Source organism: Clarias gariepinus, chromosome 25 (assembly GCF_024256425.1).
Source record: "Clarias gariepinus isolate MV-2021 ecotype Netherlands chromosome 25, CGAR_prim_01v2, whole genome shotgun sequence".
NCBI lineage: Eukaryota > Metazoa > Chordata > Actinopteri > Siluriformes > Clariidae > Clarias > Clarias gariepinus.
In genome coordinates this window covers 6,283,365-6,306,622 of record NC_071124.1, presented here as the reverse complement: position 1 = coordinate 6,306,622, position 23,258 = coordinate 6,283,365, and the positions used below count along the sequence as shown (strand labels likewise).

Here is a 23,258-nt window from a genome sequence, read left to right as displayed (position 1 = left end):
TTAATCAGTTTTTACGCCTTCATTTACGAGAAATTTTATCACAAGTCCCAATTTGACTTGAACACCCCCTGTAGATTTCACCAACAGTGAATATTTTAAATACAACTTCCCAAAGGTCTTAAAGAAAGATAGCTACTGAAGTTATATTTAAGCCGTCAAGCCATACCATACCAAAAATAAACCAATACTTGGCAGATTTAAGTTAGACCAGACTGGCTGAGTGACTTAGACTCATGTCTAAGGACATCTCCTATTAGTCACTTGATTGATTGGAAGCTATTTATTTAGGCTTAAAAATTGGTTTCGGGTGTTCAATCCTGTACCAAGAGCTGCCGAAAGCAATTCCTTCTACAGCTATGATCAATGTGTACCGTGCCCACTACATCCGTTCTTTTTCTCCTTCCTTCCTTCCTTCCTTCTAAAGGCAAATATTTATCCCTGCTGTTTACCCAGGATCTATGCAGTCCTGGATGTCAGCAACCCAGGAGTTCTTCTGAAGAGAGTCGATGGTCTCCAAGATATACTCGCCGCCATTTTCCACCTGTGGCAGAGCACAAAGGCATGGTGTTTTTAGAACTGGCTGATTTCCCAGCACTATTTACCACCAGTGAAACCACACAGATTAATAGTTTCCACATAAGAACGATAAAGAAAAGCTCTACAGTCAATATTTTTATGCTTTTTTTGTGTTATTAATAACAAGTATTATACATCAGATTTACTGTATGCACAAGCAAAAATATGGACAAGGTTTATGATGGAACTTCATACAAATATAAAACAGTGTGCTTACTATTGTGAGTGGAAAGTTTTTAATTTTCCCTTAATATTAAACATAGTGCTCTCGAATTGATCGGTTGATTAATTTTCTATAATAGCACTGCTAAAAGTAGAGCCAACTGCACAGCAAATCACAAGTTTATACCCCTTTATGTTCATTTGCAGTCATAAGTTGCTCTGAAAATACAGTATGAGGGGTGTTCAAGTCAAACAGAGACTTTTTCAACAGACCACAGTTATGAGAGCATTCATTAATGCTTGGATACCATCAATGTAGAAAGTTTTTTCAGTACGCCAGAGCCATGATCGGACACTTCTGAGCCAGGTTGTGGAATTTATGTGTATACATACTGTAAGTTTCCAAAGTCAATGAGTATTAATGTTAACTAATCTTGATCTCAATATTATACAAAATAACTAAGATTATGTGTTTTGACATTATCGAGCAGCCCTACTGCCCATTAAAGTAAAATAATCGACTTTGTGGCAATAACAGAAATGGAAAAATGTTTATGCTGCTTAATCGCATGAACTGACTATTATAGCAATTAAGGTCACATTTACAGTAAATACAAAAAAAATCTAACAAAAGTCATCAATATCAGAGTCGATTAGTCAATAATTAATTAGCAAAAACAAAATTTCTGGTCAAAGTTAAAATATTATTATGCAGCTTTATCAAACATTAGAAGAAGCAAGATAACAGCAGACACTAATGAAAGTGTGTCCATGCAGAAGAGAAGAGGAATGTTACCTTTAGCACAAATGTGTTGTCTTTGTCAGGCATCTCCAGGGGCATCGTGGTCCTCACCTCCACGATGGCGGATAAAGGCACGCTCACTTTCGGCTTGGACGACTGGAAGTGAAAAGATTTCAAAAAAGAAATCACTACAGCAGAAACACAACTAACTACAGCTGTATGTGTTTAAATTTTACATATACATGACAGGATTCATTGACATACACAATTTATTACTCATACTAAACATTTGAGAAGAGATATATGAAAAACTACTATATACCTACTGTCCAACCCTAACGAGCATGTAATAACGGCAAAGTTTATAACTATATATCCTAATGTAAAAGGCATAGAAATGTCTCAGATGCAGAAGGTGAAATTAAAAGATAGTACTAAATACCATTATACTTATTGCTTACCATAATGGCAACCAAAGTTCAGCAGGTTTCTAATATGGGTACTGTCTAGTACTTCCAGATGTTTTGCGAATGCAGAAGAAACTGAAGCATTTTCACTACTGCAGTATTACAGTTTACGTTATGAAAATGCCGATAAGAAAAGCTGAGCTGTACATGAGGGAACAATATACACAAGGGATTGTATGGTCATTATGTTAATGCAACATGAATTTGTTTGACATACTGTACTATATTAGATACTTACTAAACCTTAGTGGCCACTGTGGTACCCATGGTATTAACCAAAGGATGGTTTAATAACTTTCGGAAAATAAACTGATGCCATACTATATAAATATTACTATGTTCATATCACGATTCTTTGAAGCTGACAACAGATTTTGCACCGACATAATGACCATACAATCCTTTCTGTACAATGTTCTGTCATATCAGCGTTCCTTATCAGCATGTTTGTAACGTTAACTGCAGCAAGAGTGAAAACGCTTCAGTTTTCGCTGCATCCGCAAACCGTCTGGAAGTCATTTTGGCCACAAAGAGGAAGTCATTAGCAAGAAGTCCTTAAAAATGGCCACCAGGAAGTGGCCGTCTGAGATCCGATTTATCTAATGCCAGATTCGACATAACAGATAAGGATAAATATAGATCTACTATATACTACGGTAAATTACATGTCCAGTACAGTCATGGGAAAAAGAAAGGACACCCTCCTTCAATTAGAATTTTTTTCTTTATCTCTTCCTATGAACAAATACCCAAAACCAACAACCAAAAAAACAACAGATTTCAAAATGCTTTTTTTTTTTTTTTTTCCAAAAGGTAAACCAAAGTTCAGAAACCATGTGAGAAAAAAATAAACACATGGCTTGATGATGAACTCCTCTTGTGCATTTAATAGTGTTCATAACGCATGGCTCTTAATTATAAACCTGCAGTAGAATAGGTGTCGTTATGTTGTTTTTTTTTAACCTATTTTCTGATTTTTGGATTACTTTTAGGGGAATGAAATTACAAAATACCTGTTGTGTGTTTATGTTTTTATTGTCACATCATTATTTTTTTCATAGAAGTTGGTGAGCAGTACAGAATTTGTTATTTGGGGCTAGATTAAAAAAAAAAATCTAAGAATTCAAGAAGTGTGTATTTTCTTTTTCACAAAAGATTCTTTCACTTCCAGTTTAACAACCATTTTTCATGCGACGAGTTGGGTGTCCCACCAGGCTTTTTACTGCATATGTCTGATTCATTCTTACTAGAAAACCTTTGTTACTTTGGGACATCTGGTGCACTTGTCTTCTTTGTGTGGCCAGATGATCACGCAAACTTTTTGCACCAAGGTGCAGTTTAGCAATAGCTGGCACAGCACGGATCATGTTGCTTGCTGACATTAGCACAGAACAACATGCTTCCCACAAAATAGCTTGGACAAGACAGATGTAAATAAAAAATAATCAGAGGAAGCGTAATTTAAGGCGGCATGGACACCAATGGATTTATGTTGCCCTTTACCGAGCCTTCTTTACCCAGAGGAATTGGGAGGCACACACCCAGATCCGGAGGCAGTGCAGTGGCATGCTAGCGCCAGCTGAAACAAAGCCAGGTCTTGGCTCAGAACTAGATCCTACACCAGCTGGCAAATTTACACACACTCAGCAGAGTTATCCTCGCATTACTGCAGTTTGTGTACTGAGATTAGGTTTTGGTGTGTGTGTGTGTGTGTGTGTGTGTGTAATTCATCAATGCAGGGCCAATAGTACATATGGTATACCATAATGTATTTACATTACATTTGAACACATTATGGGTTCTGATATTTAGGCTGTAATGAGGGCTCACATTAAATTTAAAGCTGATATTTTCTCATTACTTCTGCAAGTCTTTTTTACTATGGTAAACTACAGTATAGTACATACAATAATATACCGTAGTATTGCCAAGGTACTTTAGACATTACCATGGTATCCACCATAGGACTTTATAGAGTACCAGAGTAGATACTGTACTATGGCACCTCAGGAGGAACTACAGTGTGTACCAAAATACTTTAGTGAATATCATGGCACGTATTGTGTACCACAGTGGATATCAAAGTTCATCATGTATGGTACTGTATGTCTGTGCATACTGTACCATATAAGATAGTACTCAAGATATAAATAATAAGATATATATATACTTTTTAGCTACTGTTTCACACAATAAGTAACATTATATTCAAGTGTTTTGAAGGTCGGGGGTTCAAGCCCCAGCACAAGGTGCCACTGTTGAGCCCTTAAACAAGGCCCTTAACCCTATCTGCTCCTGGGATGCTATAACCTGGCTGACTCCAGCTCCTTAACTGGGATATGCGAGAAAAAAAAAATATTTTACTGTTCTGTAAGATAAATGTGACAAATAATTGAATTTTATTATCATAAAAATTACCGTTATGGTGCATAAATCTGTTTAATACATTTATAGCCTGGTACGTGTTCCATAGTACCATACTAGAGTACATGGTAGAATCATGTACCCTACTACTACTAGTACATACTACTAGTACATGTACAGTTTTATCTACAATGGTGGAACCAAGTACCATAGTGTGCACCATGTGCTATATCAGCAAATAGGCCTACCATGTTACTGTGCACCACAGTGCTATAACATTACAGCAAAACAGTGTGGAGTTTAATGTCACTGGAAAACAGTTCTGAGTAGCATGTGATAGTTATGTAATATACAGTACTGTGCAAAAGTCCTAGACACCATATTTTCTATTAATTAATTATAATATAGTAATTAATTATTATAGTGAATGCTTTTGTACATAATAATGTGAACATGATTAAACATACATAATATTTGTACTACAGATAATATGGTGGCTAATACTTTTGCACAGTACTGTACATACAGGTATAAAATATAGTTTTATAAATAAAAGAACATTACTTATCATGGAAAATGTGATATATTTCCACTGGACAATTTTTTTAAAAACTAAATAGACAATCTTGGAAATAACTGGGACAGTTAGCAATAGAATCTACTATGTGAACCTGCTACGCTAAATAACCTGCTAATCTAGCTAATTTTACCAAGAAACAGACTACGGTCATTAGGCTAGTTTTTGACAGAGGTTAGTCACAGTTATATACTTTTCAGAAAATATGAAGAGATACAGTAACATTGGGATTCTCATGTATAAATCCAAGCTAGTTTGCTAGCAGGTAACTAGCCAGCTAGTTATAGCAAACATTAGACGAATGTAGGTAAGCGTCAACTTCACATATATTTTCATTTTCGTTGAATTTGTTTAGGTGGTTTATTGTATTTCTGCGATAAATAGAGGGACTATCAGACTAAACCTGATACTTTTCTAACCTTCAAACTATTAAATATGCAATTTGGGTGTTTTATGGAATGTTACATGCATAAGCCATACCATAAGTGTTTACAATCCATAAACTGTCCAAGCCACCCAAAATATTATTGATGTAGTACACTCTGGGCCTAACAGGTTTCTAACAGCTCATTTCCTATTGGTTGGCTTTGAATATCTTGCAGCTATGCTCCTACCTTTGGTGGTACGAAAAACTCAAGCAGGAACTTCTCGCCACCTTCCAAGCTGGTTTTCGTTTTCCTGAGCAGCAACCTGCACTTCTGCCACTGTGCAGTGCCCATACAGTTGGTATCATCTGCCACCATGTAACGCAGAGTACCCTCCCTCTGGATCTCCAGTAGCTCGGCACGGTTACCCTGTAAACCCCGCGCCAACCGCAGCTTCTGGCTCCAATGCTCGTGTCCACCAGCCTCAGCTCCATTTGACTTCCTGACTCCAGTGCTCACTGTGTCTAGCTCTGGAGGTGCCCGCCGTTGCCATATCTCTCTGACACCGTCTACAACACATAAGCTCATGTTCCTTAACGAAAAGCCCTTTTTGAAACGGGCCTTAGAGTGACCCATGGAAACATCCTCTGAGCTTCGGGACTGGCCCAGCGCCGTCACCCTGTGTCCATGAAGGGTGGAGCTTGCAGAGGCTCCGCCCCCGCCGCTGTCCATGCTGTCTAGTGATTCGCTGGAGGCACCTGTGTCTTTCCGGCGCTGACAAAGCTCGTGGTTATAGGATGGAAGCGGGCAACCCTGAATCCCTGCAAAGGGTGCAATTGCGTACTTGGATGCTAAGGAAGCGCCAGGTGAGCCGGTTTGATGTGCCTGATTTAGGGCAGCAGTGAAGCAGTCCAGGAAGTGTCGCGCAAAGTGACGTGAGAAGCTGGCGTCAGCTCCCGGTGCGTCGTAGCATGGGTTCTCTGTGACAAATTGACGGAACTTGTGGGCGAAGTCAGCAGCAGAGGCACGTGCATGCAACTCGCAGAACTCCTTCCAGTCAGGCAGCGGGCACGAAGAGAGCTCCGGGCTGCCGGGCGTCCCTTCGCCATTCATCCCTGGGCCATGCCAACGCCCTGGCAGTGCACTGCGGGAGAGAAAGAGGAAGAACGGGTCAGACATCCTACCGTAGATGATGAAGACAAGGAAAGTAAAGGAAGAAAATGAAGAGGAATTTGAACAGGGGTTGGTCTTGGAAAGGACGAGGCTGACTATTGGTTAGCCATCACTGTGCATATTTAACAGTATACAAAAGAGAAAGAAAAAGGGATTGTGTGAAAGAAAGACTGCTACAGTGTGCTGCTAGTGAAAATGGGTGCCTGGAACTGAGTGGAGAAAGACACTGGAGGATGGGGAGTGCAAGTATAAGTAAGAAAAATTGTGTATAAGTACTGTACCAGGGGGAGAGATGGAACAGGTTTGATGTGATGGAGAGATAAGCAAGACAGAAAAAAAAACCCTTAAAAGAACACAACAAAATATTGCATACATCTGATCCTAAATTTCGAACCAATTCTGTCTTCTAATATACATGAGCAATGACGAGTGATGCTGAAATAATCCCCTGGTCTAATTTTTTATTTCCCAATGTGAGTGAGAGTGAAAAATGTGTTGCGGAGCGGAGGTGTGAATATGCCAGCGCTTTCTTTACTAAATGAAGCTGACAAGCAGCTACTTTCCACCCCACTGAGACTGAGACTCATTGAGTCTTCTCTCTCACACTCTCTCTCTTTTTCTTTTTGTCTCTCCATCTCCCACAGGCCTAGCCAAGCTCTGCTGCCAAGCTCATTGTATCACAGATAAGCCCTCTTTGTGGCTTTGTGGTGTCGAGAAAACCCAACACATTCTATTATCGCCAGCCAGCATCAAGCTTTTCTCTGTCATCTCCCTCCATCTTTTGCCTTCTTTTTTTCCCCTCTTTGCTCTATTGAAAGAACTCTACTATGCAAATTATACCATTTGAGCCCCCTCCCCCCTATATTTTCCCACCCTCTCCCATTATTCTTTGCTTTTCAGCTTTCATTTGGGGCTTCACTTTTGCGGAGAATGCGGCCAAGGCCAAACCGGACCCCATTTATCATGTCATCACGTGTGTGTTCCAAATGCTGCTTTATTTTTAGTCTGTTTGCGAGATGCTCTCAATGTGCTCAGCTCATTTCCAAGTAGGGTTTCTCAAAGGAGCTTACAAGCAACATGAACCTTCTGAACAGAAGCTGGGGCTTGAAATCTGGAGGTGCCATAAGACATAACTGATATTCAAAATCTATGAATGTTCAAGTATTATATTGTGGTACTCAAGGACAACATGAAAGGCATCACAATTTATTAAACCATAAAGACAGGAAATATATACTAGGCCAGAAAGAGCTAGGTACATGTGTTGGGTCTACAAGCTGATTTATGCTTGCTGAATAGGTTCTGGCCTCTGAATGCTGCAGAGGGTTGGAAAAGCACTTGAAAAAATCATGAAAAGGCTGTGAACAGTTTGTAGAAACCACTGTCCAGATAAAAATGTCCGAACTGAACACTTAACCTTTAAAGTGGTTGGTCAGTTACAGTGTATTTCAGAAGAGTGGGTGGGTGGATGGGAATTTTGACTTGTGAAAAGAAGCCATCGCATGACTCTACTTCTAGCACACATGATTTGGGGAAAAATAAACATATTAGAACACCAGGGTTCTTAGGCAAAAGTATGTCTCGCAAAACACTGGAGCTTTCACTTGCTTAGTAAATTAGCTTGCTATTGTTCTAATAATTTTGGTATGTATTTAGACGTGTTCTAAGTCATACCACTGGTTACAGGACATTCGGTTTGGTGCACATTATAATCCGAGTAAATACAGTCTAGTTTAACGTAGTGCCGGGAGATTTTCTCTAATAATTCTTTTATTTCAAATAAATAAAACAGACAGTACCTCTCTGAGGCATGATATGGTATAGCGTGAATAATGTTTATTTAAAACATTATTCAGCGTTCCGTTCTAAGCACTAATCAGAAGCTAGTCAAAAATACGGTATTTCCGATTTCAAAGCAATAGAACAATAGCGCGCGACTTACGAAGCAGGAAACCGGAGGTAATCCCATGTTCTGGTTTTGTTAGCAGCATGCAAAGCAGTTTATACAGAGATTTGTAGAGTCAGCAAACAAATATGTCAGTATGCTTATTAATCTAAAGCTAGTACTTGTACAGTATATGGCTTAGTGGTTACCACTGTTGCCTTGCACCTCAGGTCTGTGTGTGTGCATCTTCTCCCCATGCTTGGTGGGTTTCATCCCACAGTCCAAAGACATGCAGATTAGGTTAATTTGCGTTCCCAGATTACCCGCAGTGTGTGAGTGAACGTGTGTATGTGTGCACCCTGTGATGGATTGGCACCCCGTCCAGGGTTGGTGCCCTGAAAATTTCTACGTCAAACTTCTTCGTTTTTTGCAGTTCATAGTTGTAAAAAATTAACAAGGCTTCCTGTTTTCTGTGCTCCAATATTTCAAGCACCTTGACATAGTCTATACTACCTTCTGGACAAACGATGAAAAGTCACATACGTTAGGTAAAAATAGACAAATGACACTGCGGAAACTGTCGCGGATTCCTTAAAAGAGCCGTCCATTGAAAATCTTTCATCTTCTACCTTATCCCGCAATTCCTGTTTGGATTTCCGGTAATTTCCTGTTTGCTTCCTGTTCAGGAGCAGTAGCTCTCAGCCTATTGTACAAAATTAGCAGCAACAGAGATGTTAAATGTAGTTACAGACAGGTTCTCATCCAGACATGCTTAAAATGGCAACAGAAACTGAGCCAATCGGAATATGGACATTTTTGTCCATCCATGTTAGCGTACCACTTCAGCTAGGCTTCTCTTCAGGTTAGGAAGGAAATAGCTAAAAATAAATCTCAATCTCTATACATAGAAGCCATTAAGAAACTCCATTTGTATTATACAGTTCTAGCGCCCATCACTTCCTTGCCTGGAACTTATTCATATAATATACTATCTAAATTAGAGATTTGTAATGGTTTAATTCAAGTAGCAGACAAATGACAAACAATGATCACTGCAAATGGATAATTTAACCATTCTACCTGCTTAGCATCGGCACACTGGTTGTTTCAGTTAGAACCGACCGCATGCTTTTGTTTTGCGTTTTAACCTATAAAAAGGCCTGACAAACCGTGCTCCATATTGAGGTTTTACAAGCGTCATCGCTGCTATAATGAAAATCTCGAGGGAATAAATACAAGAACAAAGGAGAAAAATGGGGCCCAGAGGGACTAGCGAGCTAAAGTGGGCTGAGTGAGACAAATTGTCTTCATTGATTCTGTTAAAAGTGAGGGAAAGGACACACAGACACTCAGGTGTGTATATAGAGTGTGTCCAGACTGTGAATCTGTAAGCTGAGACGACAAGCGTGTAAGAGAACGGGACTGTGTATACACTGAGCTCAGTCCTGCTCAGCATTTAACTCTTAACATCCAGACTTAATTCTCACTTAAATGTCCACTGTAGCTGAGCTTTTAAAGGCAGAAAAAAAACTTTGGATTATATGTTGATAATTGTTTTTTTTTCCATGACTAATCCATGACTAAATGAAAAAATCTAGGCTATACATTGTCTTCTCTTTTATATATATATATATATATATATATATATATATATATATATATATATAGTATATACACACACTATGTTCAGTATACAGATGTATGATAATATGTATAATGTATAATATTACAATATTATTAATGTTATACTGATAATATTATACATACTTTTTATCTATTCCTAAAAATCATGATATTTGTAAAATTGTACAGACCTACAGTAGGTATTGTGATAATATAATATCGGGTGATCCCTGGTGATTCCTATCCCTAGCTGGAACTGGTTTCTCCTCAATGCATTATTTCTTTCTTTTGTGTATTGATGCTTCTGGCGTTTCCCGGTTTTGACACACCTCTCTCTCTTTCTCTCTCTCTCTCTCGCTGTCCAGTATTGAATACGATTTCCTGAATTTAATTTGCCCATGTTTAGACTTCTGCGACAGCCTAGCAACGATTTTTGAACTACCTGCATTTATGACACAACAATTCAGAATTAACTGTAACTGTACACAAATGTCTATTAGAAACTCCTAATCGTATTTTAATATGGTTGTAAAATACGACGGAGATGAGCATCTATGTAAAGATGAGGTTTGCTTAGGCATGGTGAAGTCACAGATCATTCCAGAAACGCATAATAAACGTTCCGCCGATGCTTACACATTTTAACAATGGCACAGACATCCTTCAAACCTGGTCTGTTGGAGAGACAGACAGACACAAAGGCAGCGAGAGATCCTGTGTTGTAAAAGCACTCATGACTCATCATCTCCCCAGCCAAGCAGAGGGAATTCTGGGATATACTTCGCCATTACAAAACATTTATAAAAGTAAGACGGAGAGAGACAGAGAGAGAGAGAGAGAGAGAGAGAGACTCTATACCGCAGAGCAGCTCGCATTAATAACCATAAGCCTTCCCTGAGGAGCTCTAAGATCTACAAGCTTTATGAATGATGAGGCTGGTATGAGATCTACAGTACTGTACCTGCGGATTGTTAATGACCCGGCTTGTAGTTTAACCTAAAGATGGAACACAGTTTATATATAAGATTGAATAACATAATTCACTTGAATGAAGTACTGTAGGAAATAACTGGGATACACACATTATAAGTACACCTTATGGGACACTTTTCCCCCATTGGGCTACTTTTATATTCATTTTAAGTTGCAATAATAAAAGAAATGGGCTCTTTTTTAAGTACTAAGTAATATTAAAATTATGGCTCATCTGTTTGTTTTTCAAGAGCATTTCCTGATCATAAAGCCTGCTTGTTAAAAGTAACCACTACAAGCAAAACAATTATTATTCCATAGATGGTGACAAAAAAAAACCAATGTGAAATAATGACAGCAACATACAGTAGGATATACAACATGTCACACATCATTCCTGCTGTTTTGTGAGATGAGATGAGATGAGATGATGAAAATTTCTTAACGCGTCATTTTAATTCTTTTTTTCAATTTGCCATTATACCATAATAAAATATTTACATAATAAATGCTTAGGCACTGATATGCTTCGCATTGCTAATTAAGTTAATAACTAAATAGATACAACTAAAGAAGTACATTTACAGTGTAAAAACTGTTGACAATTTTATAGTTGCTTAATTGCTAAGTTTTTATGCTTAAATTTCACGATAGACGCTTTGTTTTTAAATGCCTTTTATTAATTATTTATGTGTGATTTTTTTTTTTCTTATATACAAATTCATTTAATTTCTCTTCTACACTTACTAAAGCACTTTTTGTAAGTCGCTCTGGATAAGAGCGTCTGCTAAATGCCTAAATGTAAATGTAAATGTACTAATATGTTAAAAACTGCATATATATTTCCAAGCTGTCTTTTTCTCTAAGTCAGAATGAAGAGATGAAATTATAACTATTAATATCAAATGACCACATACGTAGCTGTATGGTATTGTTAAATAATGACTCTTCTAACTGAGGAAACTTAGAACTGGAAGAACGCTCAAACTCCACACAAAACCAAAGGCGGGACTTGAACCCTCGACCCTGGAGGTACAAGGCCGCAGTGCGAACCACTACACCATTGTGCTACTGTATAATAGTTATTTAATGAGAAAATTTGCATTCCTCATAAAATGTACGAGCACATGTATCATTTCTACACCATCTTCATATACACAGTGATGATACCGTACACTGAACATGTTATTCATCTGTGCATTTGTCATACTCGGAGTTTGTTAAAGTGATCCACATACAGGAATGATTTAAAGCTTGATCAACTAAGCAGGTTGAAAAAAAGAAAACTGAAGGACAGGTTTGAAGGACAGTCGTGATGTAAAAGACCTTACTCTGAGGTCAGCACTTAACAAGATCAGCGTGGTGACAGCTGGACCTCTAATGCATTACACACACATACGCACACATCTCATAGTAACCACTGCACATGTGTAATAAATGTTGCAAGTAAGAAATCCTCCAATTTGTATACCAGCAATTTCTTATTGCAAAAAAAACCCTCTGTTGTATTGGATACAATACGGCTTTAACCCTGACTGTCATAAAGCACTGATACTGGAGACTCCTTCCATAAATCTTAAAGGAATGTCTTTTCTCACACACACAACAATATCAATAAAGATACACACTTTTTTGATCAGTTCATACAAACATTTAGTGTAAATTGTGGTCTAGGATTCAATAACAGCAATTACATTTATATAATCCTACACATAAACATAAATGGGCTCAGTAATGGTTTTGGCTCAGCGTGGACTATTCTGTGCTTGTGACCTGAAGATGTAAATCCCAACACTGCCAGGAAGCTGCTGCTATTACAGTACCTTAACCCTTAACCAGCGTAACTGCTGTGACAACATCGTTGATCAATCAGGGTCTGAGAAAGTCACACCGAGTGTGTCAAAGGAACGGAAATAGGACAGAAAAGTCAGACACTGTCTGTGTTTATCTAAAACTCTACATCCGCATACTTGACTCCACCAAGACCAGAACAATTTTACTGTAGAATTCGATTAAATTCTATTTGTTATAAGAAACAGTACACGCACGCTGTACACACGCGCTTACGAACACAAAATAAAATACAGTCACAGCGGTCACAGTGTTATAGTAAACAGTACACGCGTGCACGGATGTTGATTATACCAGTATGAGACGCGCACTAAGACCCAGCAGGGGAGACGATTCCCCACAATTCCGCAGCACAAGAGCAAGAAAAAAAATATTGGTTCAGTTGTGATCACGTGACGCTCGGCGTCAAAACAAAAAGCGCATGCGTGATACTCGTATCAGTACTCGTAAACCAAGACTTGTCAAAATGTATTAAAAATTTTAGCTTGTTTTGCGGAACACTCACAAACCGCGTTACTTGAGGTTCCACTGTACACTCCAGCCCAGTAGGTGACAGCATTGCACCTATCGCCCATTAAGTTTAAAAGAAGAAGAAGCAATACTCTTGCAAAACATGAGTATTTGTAGAAGATGGAAGCAGTTTCTAATTTCTACAAAAGCTGTGGTCATTTTTTTAGAACATTTAATGGACATAATTAATTAGTTTGCTTAAAAAATTTTAATAATTTAAAAAGTAAAAAACATGAATCGGCCCTAAGAAAAGATCTGTAGATTCGATACATTAAATTGTTTCAAAAATAATATTATAAATATTATTTATAGAATATTATTTATAGATTATTATAAAAAATAATTACATTTAATTACACATCTCTACTGTGAATGAGTTTCTGGGTGAAGGTCAGCTGTTTAAATATATTAATGTGGCTATATAATGTAACTCCTACACCCCCCCCCCCCCCCCCCCATAATAAAAAATAAATATTTCTAGAGAGTTATGTTTTGCTTTCATGGGAAAAAAAACTTGCATAAAGCAGATAATGTTTACACTAATGTGTTTGTTTTGTTTGACTATGATTCTGTTTCAGGTATATGGATCTTCACAATTAAAGAGATGTGAGCTCGGTCTTGTTTGACTGAAAATAACTGCCTCGTCGTTTCGCCAAGGGTAGACAGATTTTACTAGAAATACTTTATTTGCAATCAGTGAATGATGTTTTTTACAGTATAATTATGTTCTGAGCTAAACCCCTAATATTAAATCTGTCTAATTAAAAACAAAAATACAGAGTATGAGCATCAGGTCAGATTCTGGCCTGCGATGCCGGTCTGGTGTCTAGTCTGATCCACTAGTATATTCTTTGCCATGAAAGTGCCATTTTAACTGACAAGAAGCAGATCATGTGTGCGAACGCAGGACACAAATTGCCATAATGCATGTTGCATTACACCTGCGGTCAGCTTGGTTGGCATGGTTACGGAGAGGATGTCAGGACGGGATTGATATCACATATCAGCCAATAATTAGAGCTTATGATCAAGTAGAAAGGAATAAATGGGATCAATATATTATTACAAATCAAGTTTTCAGTAAGAATATTAATAATAATCTGTGACTGATGTAATATATATATATATATATATATATATATATTGTATTCTTATTCTTATATAATCTTTAAACATTTACACCAAAAATAATGCAATAATAAAGCTTTCATAAAATTGGTGCAAAATCTTAAAGAATCTTAAACTTTACCATTAGGACCAATATCAAGAACTTAACTTGGCTAAGTTATTTTTCTGGACAACATTAGATCCATGAGCAGTAAGAGGTGTTTTGGAAAAAAGCTGTACTACCAAAACACTAATAAGGGTGCTTTGTAGCATTTCTTGGTAAGATTTCTACTCAAACCACCCGACCCACACACCACCATGGCCAGCTTTTACTTACTGTATGTTATTAATGTCGCTCCGTACCCAAGTACAGTAGTACAATAGTAGTTGGTTGGCACCTGTGCCAAATAGTATTGCTATTTTATCCCACTTTATTAGCCATGGATCAGGGGAGGAAACAGGCAGCTCTGATGATGTTGCATTCTACACCGTACTCCTAGAAAAGGTCTTATTAAGCATGATACACTGAGCTGAACTGTCTGGGCAAGGCACAGAGTCTTCACACTATGCAAATATACTGGGTCAAGTATCCTCAGTGTGAAAGCACCGTAAAGAATTTGTGTTCTACTGCATTCAAAAGTGAATGCTATGATGTGGTGCTCAGTTCAAAGTCCTGTTTCTCCCTAACTAGCTGTTATAAAATGCTGACCAATGTAATTAAATAGTATTGCAACCTAGTTGGCTATTTAAATGCATGAACAGAGAGAAGAACGAGTACAAATACCTGTCGGACATCGTGATTAACCCATTCTACAGTAAGTAAGGGTCTATTTGTGTTTTTGTGAATGTTCCTGATTCTAAAAAGACTGTCAGTCATCTGTGAATGCTCATTAATACACATACAGAGGTACCTTGGAATACGAATTTTTGCAAGAAATTTGCCTCGGCACGCAAATCATTTCTGGCATATGAACCAATCAAGCCGAACCAAACGCTGACTAAGTATGCTCAAGATCCGTTCAAAACTTGTTCACATTAGTGAAAAGCCAAGTGAAGCAAGTTTACACATTTTATTGTGGACTTTTTGCAATTTGTGCTTGATTTAGTGAAGACATAGCACCATGAGTCCCAAAAAGGTTAGCAAGGACGACAGCAGAAAGAAAAGGTAGCCACTTTCAATATAGGTTTAAAAGTGGCTAATGCCAAGAGGAATCATAAATTAAGAATAACTGAGGTTTAATGTCTTATTTATTTTATATTGTCCTTTTTCCTCATTTACATGTACATGTCTTTTCTAAATGTTTTGAAGGTTCTATATACAAAAATATGATTATAGTGTTGGAATTTTTGGGTGGCTGGAACGGATTATCTGCATTTACATTATTTACTATGAGAAAATGCGTCTTGCAATACTTGCAAACTTTCGCCATAAGTACTTACCTCCGGGAGGGATTAAATTTGTATGCCAAGGTACTCTTGTAATTGAATAAAGCCCATGTGTGTAGTGCAGCAGGTAGTGGGATTGGGTGCAAGTAGCATGCGATGGAGTTACAGCATAAAGACGTGTCACGCAGTTTTAAATGTAAAAATGTCCAAACCAAATAAAGTTCGCTTTCCCAAATAAAGCCTGTCCTTGAAGAGCCCCCTAGAGTGGCATACACTGTACTTGCGTTTGCTTTCTTTCTCCACATGCTTCGTTCTTTACCCTGTCATGTGCATTATGTGTCCAGTCTCCTCCCCTGCCTTATGATTGGTGTAGGACCTGACTAGACTCACTGGCTCCCTCTTCAGTCCTTTATTATTGTTACAAATTATTACAAAAAGATTGACTAAGTACCATGCAACAAACGAAAATAGGTCTTCGAAAAACGTTTGCTAGTTTCCTGAGCCCTGGTTTATTTGTTATTTGTAGGTGGTTGTTTTTTCCCTTCCTATATTGCTCCTGCAACCCTTTCTGATAAAAAAGAAACTCTCAGTTAATCCATTAGTATTTGAACCCAAGGCTTTTTTCATTCACCAGCACAGAAGCTGTATACATTAAGAGTTATGTATGTGTGTGTGTGTGTGTGTGTGTGTGTGATTTATAGCGTAGAGCGCAGTGATTTGGGGACGTCAGGAGAATCTATTATTCCAGTCTGGATTTATAACAATCGCTAAGAGAGCAGGAAGAAAAAGACAGGCATGTTTTTATGCTCAATCCCAGCTGCTAAAACAATCTTTCTATGTGTGTATGTGTGTTTATGTGTGTGTGGAAGCAGAGCCTTCCGGGTCATCTGGGTTATAGAGTGGAAGTGCAGTTGGGGGGTGTCTAATGAAGAATCCAGAGTTCATCGTTTCTGCTACTGCCCAGTCCCTGACCTCACATCAGTCCCCTCTCACAGCGCTGAGGACGATCACGGGACCTCGTGTTCCTGGTGGCTAATCTGAGATCAGCACCTGACCTTGGAAAGGTCATAGTAATGCACCTTAACAGTTCCATAATCGGAGTACAGCGGCCCGTGTGACTGCCGAATGCATTTCAGCAAGACGATACCCCTGAGTGCTGCAGAGAAGATCTTTGGCCGCATGATAGTCCTTTGTGTGTGAGAGAGAAAGAGAGAGAAGTTCCCATGATGCAGTTAGTTTCACAGAGGAGACGTCCTGGCTATGATGCTGGTTCAATACCCTTTATAAATAAACATCCTTAATATTCCAAGTAAATCTATCATTATGTTTCTCTGAACTCAACAACATGGTTTCAGATTGTTGACTCACATATACACTGTTTATATATGGTGTCCCCAAAGTCTGGATCCATATGCATTTTTCCTGATATAATTTTTATTTCAGACTCAAGATGGCTACAAAATTGACAATAGAGGATGGGTTTTCACACACTGTTGCTGGTATTTTGGCCCATTTCTCCATGCAGATCTCCTCTAAAGCAGTGGTGTTTTGGGGCTGTCGCTGTGCAACACGGACTTTCAACTCCCTCCAAAGATTTTCTATGGGGTTGAGATCTGGAGACTGGCTAGGCCACTCCAGGACCTTGAAATGCTTCTTACGAAGCCACTCCTTCGTTGCCCGGACGGTGTGTTTGGGATCATTGTCATGCTGAAAGACCCAGCCACGTTTCATCTTTAATGCCCTCGCTGATGGAAGGTTTTTACTCAAAATCTCACGATACATGGCCCCATTCATTCTTTTTTTTCTCTTACACGGATCAGTCGTCCTGGTCCCTTTGCAGAAAAACAGCCCCAGAGCATGATGTTTCCACCCCCATGCTTCACAGTAGGTATGGTCTTCTTTGGATGCAACTCAGCATTCTTTCTCCTCCAAACAAGTTCTATTTTGTTTTCATCTGACCATATGACATTCTACCAATCCTCTTCTGGATCATCCAAATGCTCTCTAGCAAACTTTAGACGGAACTGGACATGTACTGGCTTAAGCAGCGGGACACGTCTGGCACTGCAGGATTTAAGTCCCTAGCGGTGCAGTGTGTTACTGATGGTAGCCTTTGTTACTTTGGTCCCAGCTCTCTGCAGGTCATTCACTAGGTCCCCCCGTGTGGTTCTGGGATTTTTGCTCACAGTTCTTGTGATCATTTTGACCCTACGGGTGAGATCTTGCGTGGAGCCCCAGATCGAGGGAGATTATCAGTGGTCTTGTACGTCTTCCATTTTCTAATAATTGCTCCCACAGTTGATTTCTTCACACCAAGCTGCTTACCTATTGCAGATTCAGTCTTCTCAGCCTGGTGCAGGTCTACAATTTTGTTTCTGGTGTCCTTTGACAGATCTTTGGTCTTGGCCATAGTGGAGTTTGGAGAGTGACAGTTTGAGGTTGTGGACAGGTGTCTTTTATACTGATAACGAGTTTTAACAGAGTCGGTTAATACAGGTAACGAGTGGAGGACAGAGGAGCCTTTTAAAGGAAAAGCTACAGGTCTGTGAGAAGCAGGAATCTTGCTTGTTTGTAGGTGACCACATATTTATTTTACGAAGGAATTTACCAATTAATTCATTAAAAATCCTAATCCATCATGCCACCATCAGCTCGCTTATGTTACCTGTAAATTAAATAACATCCCACATGTCTTGACCTACAACAAACAGACATTTGTTTACTATCGCTCGACTAGCTGGTGGGTAGACGATATGGGTGGAATATTATCATTGAATATTTATGCATATTTCTAAAAAAAACTGTGCTTTTTAATAATGGTACAAAACCGAAGATGTTCTTGGGACGTTTGATTATTGTGCATGGATTAGTAAATACTGAGCATTCTTTAACTGAAGACATACTTAAACACTAAAACAAACACACACACACATACAAGCTCTGTATTACTATTTCAGCATGCAAACATACCCCTTACAGAAATCCTAAGGACACACACTGCTACTTGAAGTGTGTAAGCGGAAGAGAGAAGATCCTTAGTGGCATGCAAACACCCCAGGGATGTGAACCCCAGCGTGATTTCTAAGTTTAGCTCCGGCCATTCGGGCTATGTGGCTCTGTTATGGCAACGCACATGGCATAACACACACACACACACACACACACACACACACACACACACACACACACACACACACACAAACAAATACAGACGTCTGCTTCCAAACTGAATCTTCAACACGTGTTCAGAACATGATTCTTATCATACAGACAAAGCAAACCCTCTCCCTTTTCTCTCCCCCTTTCTTTCTCTCTCTCTCTGTGCTGTTAGAGACAATAGCACGTCCGTGTCCAATCAGAGAGCCAGTATGTATAAATGAATAAATAAATAAATCAAACACATATAAATCTCCAAAAAACAAAGCCAGAGACACCAAAATCAGATCAGAATTCCCTCTGTTCACCCTCCGTGTCCATCTCGGGATCAATACAGTCGCTCCGGAGAGGTGGAGGCTGTGAGAAATGAGTCATCAAAGTAACAGCTTTTCTTTTCTTTTCTTTTTTTTTTTCAAGAGAAAATAAGGGTTACAGTCCTGAATATTTTTGTTTGTTGTTGTGGAAGCTGTTATCACAGAAGGCTGCAATACTGTATGTGAAAGAACCGTCTGTGATATTATTATTTCTCTTTATACCAGGGTTTGTGTGTTAATCGTAGCTTTTACATCCTCTGAAAAAAAAGGAAGGAATTAAGCTTGTTGTAGGAAAAGTAGTTTTTTTTCCGTTATCAGCACACCTTGTGGCGTTGTATCCGCTTTATACGAGGGCAATTTTCTGAATATTACAAAGCCATGCAACATTTTACTATCACATTAAATGCTATGGAACCTCCACAAGTCACATTAGTCCCTATGATCATTTACTGTATAGCAGCTATTTTATGAAAGGTTTTTTACTTTTAAAATAATAAGAACAACAACAAAAATTACAGAAATGCAGCTCGTCATGTTACAATCGGCCGAAACATAGTATTACTGCTGATTTTATTAATTTTTTTTTTTTATGTTACACATATAATATAGAAAATATGTGTGCCAAAGAAGCTACTTCTGAAGTTTATGCAACATGAAAGTGACCTATCCTACTGCCCTAAAAAAATATTTAAACTTTAGCCGTTTTGGAGGGATGATTTTATACATGCTCCAAAAATGCCTGCATTTTTCAGCATCATACTTTCAAACTACAAACAATACTAATAATTTAAAATGCAAATTATTCCCATTTCTTTATGAATATTGATACTAAGATTGTTTCCTTTGACAGCAGCTGTGCTTTAAATTAAATAATTCCGTCCAAAATTAGGGATTTTCCCCTTCCTTGTCCGTAACCTTGTCAAATTCATGGTTCAATTTTGCATTTTAGAATAATACATTATTTTAGGTTTATGTCTCTTCATATTCATGAAATCTATATCTTTATCTGCATATCATTGAAATCTTTAAATACAAAATAGTTACAGCGACTACAGACATAAAAGAGCATGAAGCTGTAATTAGCAAATATGTTTCTTTTATCTGATAAAAATATAAATGTGTAGCATATTTACAAAAAACATGCATCGGGAGATAGGAAGCATTAAGGGTTATAGAAAAATGGTGTCTCCTATCTGAAAACTTAGGGGAGACACTTTTTCGCGCTAATACCGTGTTTTGGCCGAAAAAAACAACTCATAGCCCACCATTTTAAACGCTTACTGGCTTCCAAAGCTCCGACACTGAAGACTCATTCCTTTAATGCTAAATAAACATCTTGTTCCCCAAAAAAATCACAACATCTATAATATGTTTGCTTTTATACTGTACATCAGGCTTAGTGTAAGCAGAAAATCCACTGAACAAGTCCCTGTGAATGAGCTCTTACCATAGAAACAAAAACTCACAGTATGAGAACAAGAGCATTGATAGGAACCTGTGAATTGAATTACATCCTGGAACTTCTCAAAAAAAAACTCATCAAAACCTTTTAACCAATCAGATTCCAGACTTCAACAATGATGTGGTATAGTTCATAAATATCACATGCAATTTATATGGTATTTATTATTTATGTTACAGCTCAGGAATCAGAATGTGGCCATGCTGGAGACCTGGTTTGGGTTCCCAGCCCAAGTTAGGGCACTTTCACGTTGGGCATGACTGATTTGTACCGTGCCCAGGGGTGATCGCTCTTCCCCCCTCCGCGCGACAGGGTTCTCCCTCCAGCCAGCATTCACGTCATTATTTTTCTCCGTACTCGGGTACGCTTATGTATTTACACTTTCTAATACAGCAGGTGGCAGTATGAGACAAAGAGAAAAAGAGAATCTTTGCGCTATGCCTCATATTACTGGTATTAGAGAGCATCGCTCTCACGTACCTTCCAACTTTACCAGCTATCGCTGTGTAGTTTGGAGAACGTGATTGGTGCTTGCAATATCCACGCTAAAATTACAGAAAAGACAGATGGCACAGATGACTTCACGTTCAACAGCAGTCCGATTTGATCTATGCTCGAGTGCACCGCACTGTGCTCGAAACCGCCCTTTCCAATTGGACTTCACTGATTTAAATGAACCAGCCTCTGGGGTCAAGTGCTCTCGGAAACGATCCCGGGGCCCTAATGTGTTAGTGCACCAGCAGTACCAGTCCCAAGCCCGGATGAAACAGGAGGGTCAGTAAAAGCAAAATCAAAACGGCAAATCAAATACGTGGAGAAGAAAAATCCTTGAACAGAGAATCAGGAGCAGCCCAAAGAAAAAACAACAACAACAACAACAACAACATTGTGTATATTACAGCAAACGATACAGATAAACTAAAATCTCTAGATTTGCTATTTGGATTTATTTAGAAAAAAGAAAAAAGACAGCACTAAGACATTGTGGGAATCCCGTCCCACCCTGGATCAGGGAATGTTTAAATCACATTCTAAAGACTTCTTAGATCTAATCTATTACTAAAGTGTTTTTAAAAAATGGTTTGGGAAGGGGATATTTTGAGCACTTTAATTTACTGTTTATTTTACAGATATGATATGATCATAACCTCAGCTTTATTGACGTGCCTGGAGAGACCTGTTTATGAAGAACAACCTGAATTATAGACTCTGTTTATATAAATAATAAGGAAAAGTGTTGTGTTTTCGCAGCGAGCAGCATTTCCACTTATGCACTGCTGGGTTCGTGAATGAAACCTCTCTCTCTCTCTTACACACACACACACACACACACACACACACACACTCTCTTCCTGAACCTCTATTTAACACTGTATTTTTAAACCAAGCCTTATATATTCATATTATCTCATTTCTTTAAGAAGCGATTATTCCGATTATTAATCGGAAATATTTGGAAATGTAAAAGGCATGGCGTGTACAGCTGGTGCAGAACATCACCTGACCCCACTACGCCTTTCTTTCTTAACAGAATTAGTCAGAGAGCCCCTGTAGACAGCGCCAACACGTCCAAATCCAGCCCTCATTTGGAGATTAACCCATTTTATGTCATGCGCAAATAAATAAATAAATATAATCGCAATTAATTTATGCAATTAACATGAATGCGTTATTGAAAGGAGGGACTGTTTCGGAGCGCAGGGAGACACACGGACACCTCTGCAGCTCCCACCACCTGAGCCCTAACATCTGATCCAATGAACATACAGAGACAAAAAAAAAAAAAAAAAAACCCGCGTGCGTAAAAATCCAAGCCGCAGCCTAATTAATCGAATAATCGCGTTGATTCCGGCCGATCTGGCGCTCACCTCACCTCACCTCACCTCACCTCGGATCCGGGCTCAGTCAGTGCATGACCGCTGCAAAGCGCCTCAATAAACCATGATCACACCTAGGTATCCGTTATCAGACCATGAGAGGAAGAAGAAGAAGAAGGAGGAGGAAGAGGAGGAGGAGGAGGTTAAGAGTGCGGAGAAATAACAGCCTCCAGGATCTCCATGGCGCGCTCCAAGCGTCCGGAGACGCGCAGACCGGATTGAGATAATGATGATGGTGGGGAGGGAAGGAGAGAGAGAGAGAGAGAGAGAGAGAGGCTCTTTACTCTTGTTCTCTGTTCCTCGTGCGCCTTAAAGGAGCCGCGCGCAGCCAGGCGCGTGTTCTCTCTCTCGCGCTCTCTCTCGCGCCCTCTGTCTCTCTCTCTCTCTCTCTCCCCGACTTCCTTATTTCAGGCTCCGTCCCAAACCGCATACACATACACATCCAACTCATCCAGCATCCCGGCTATCCTGTGTCACGTGGGAGGAAAGGAAAAGGAATTAGATTTAGGATTAAAGCCAAATCTGGGACGCGACTCATCCAACACTTGGCACTTACAGTATTGTGTGTTTGGGGGAAGCAGTGTGTCTGTTAGTGCTGCATGATTTACCTTACTGTATTCCACCAAAAACATGTTGTTGGTGGCAAAAAGTTCACCTACAGTGGGTGAAAAAAAAACTTTCAGTACACC

The 23,258-nt window shown here is 39.0% G+C and overlaps 1 protein-coding gene across 5 annotated transcripts in view; it reads right to left on the bottom strand.

Moving 5' to 3' along the window:
• The window catches only part of LOC128513275 (SH2B adapter protein 2), a 36,050-nt gene extending 13,142 nt beyond the window's left edge, over positions 1-22,908 (bottom strand). The window contains exons 1-4 of one of the 5 annotated variants that reach the window (XM_053486998.1): positions 22,854-22,908; positions 5,503-6,397; positions 1,535-1,636; positions 450-541 (exon numbers count right to left, since the gene is read on the bottom strand). In XM_053486998.1, the coding sequence (XP_053342973.1) occupies positions 450-541; positions 1,535-1,636; positions 5,503-6,366 (1,058 nt within the window). In that variant the 5' untranslated portion in view covers positions 6,367-6,397; positions 22,854-22,908. Of the gene's footprint in view, positions 1-449; positions 542-1,534; positions 1,637-5,502; positions 6,398-22,560; positions 22,773-22,853 lie in introns of those variants that run through there. The other 4 variants (XM_053486997.1, XM_053486995.1, XM_053486996.1 and 1 more) reach the window with 4 other exon arrangements.
• Between the last annotated feature and the right edge of the window lie 350 nt (positions 22,909-23,258).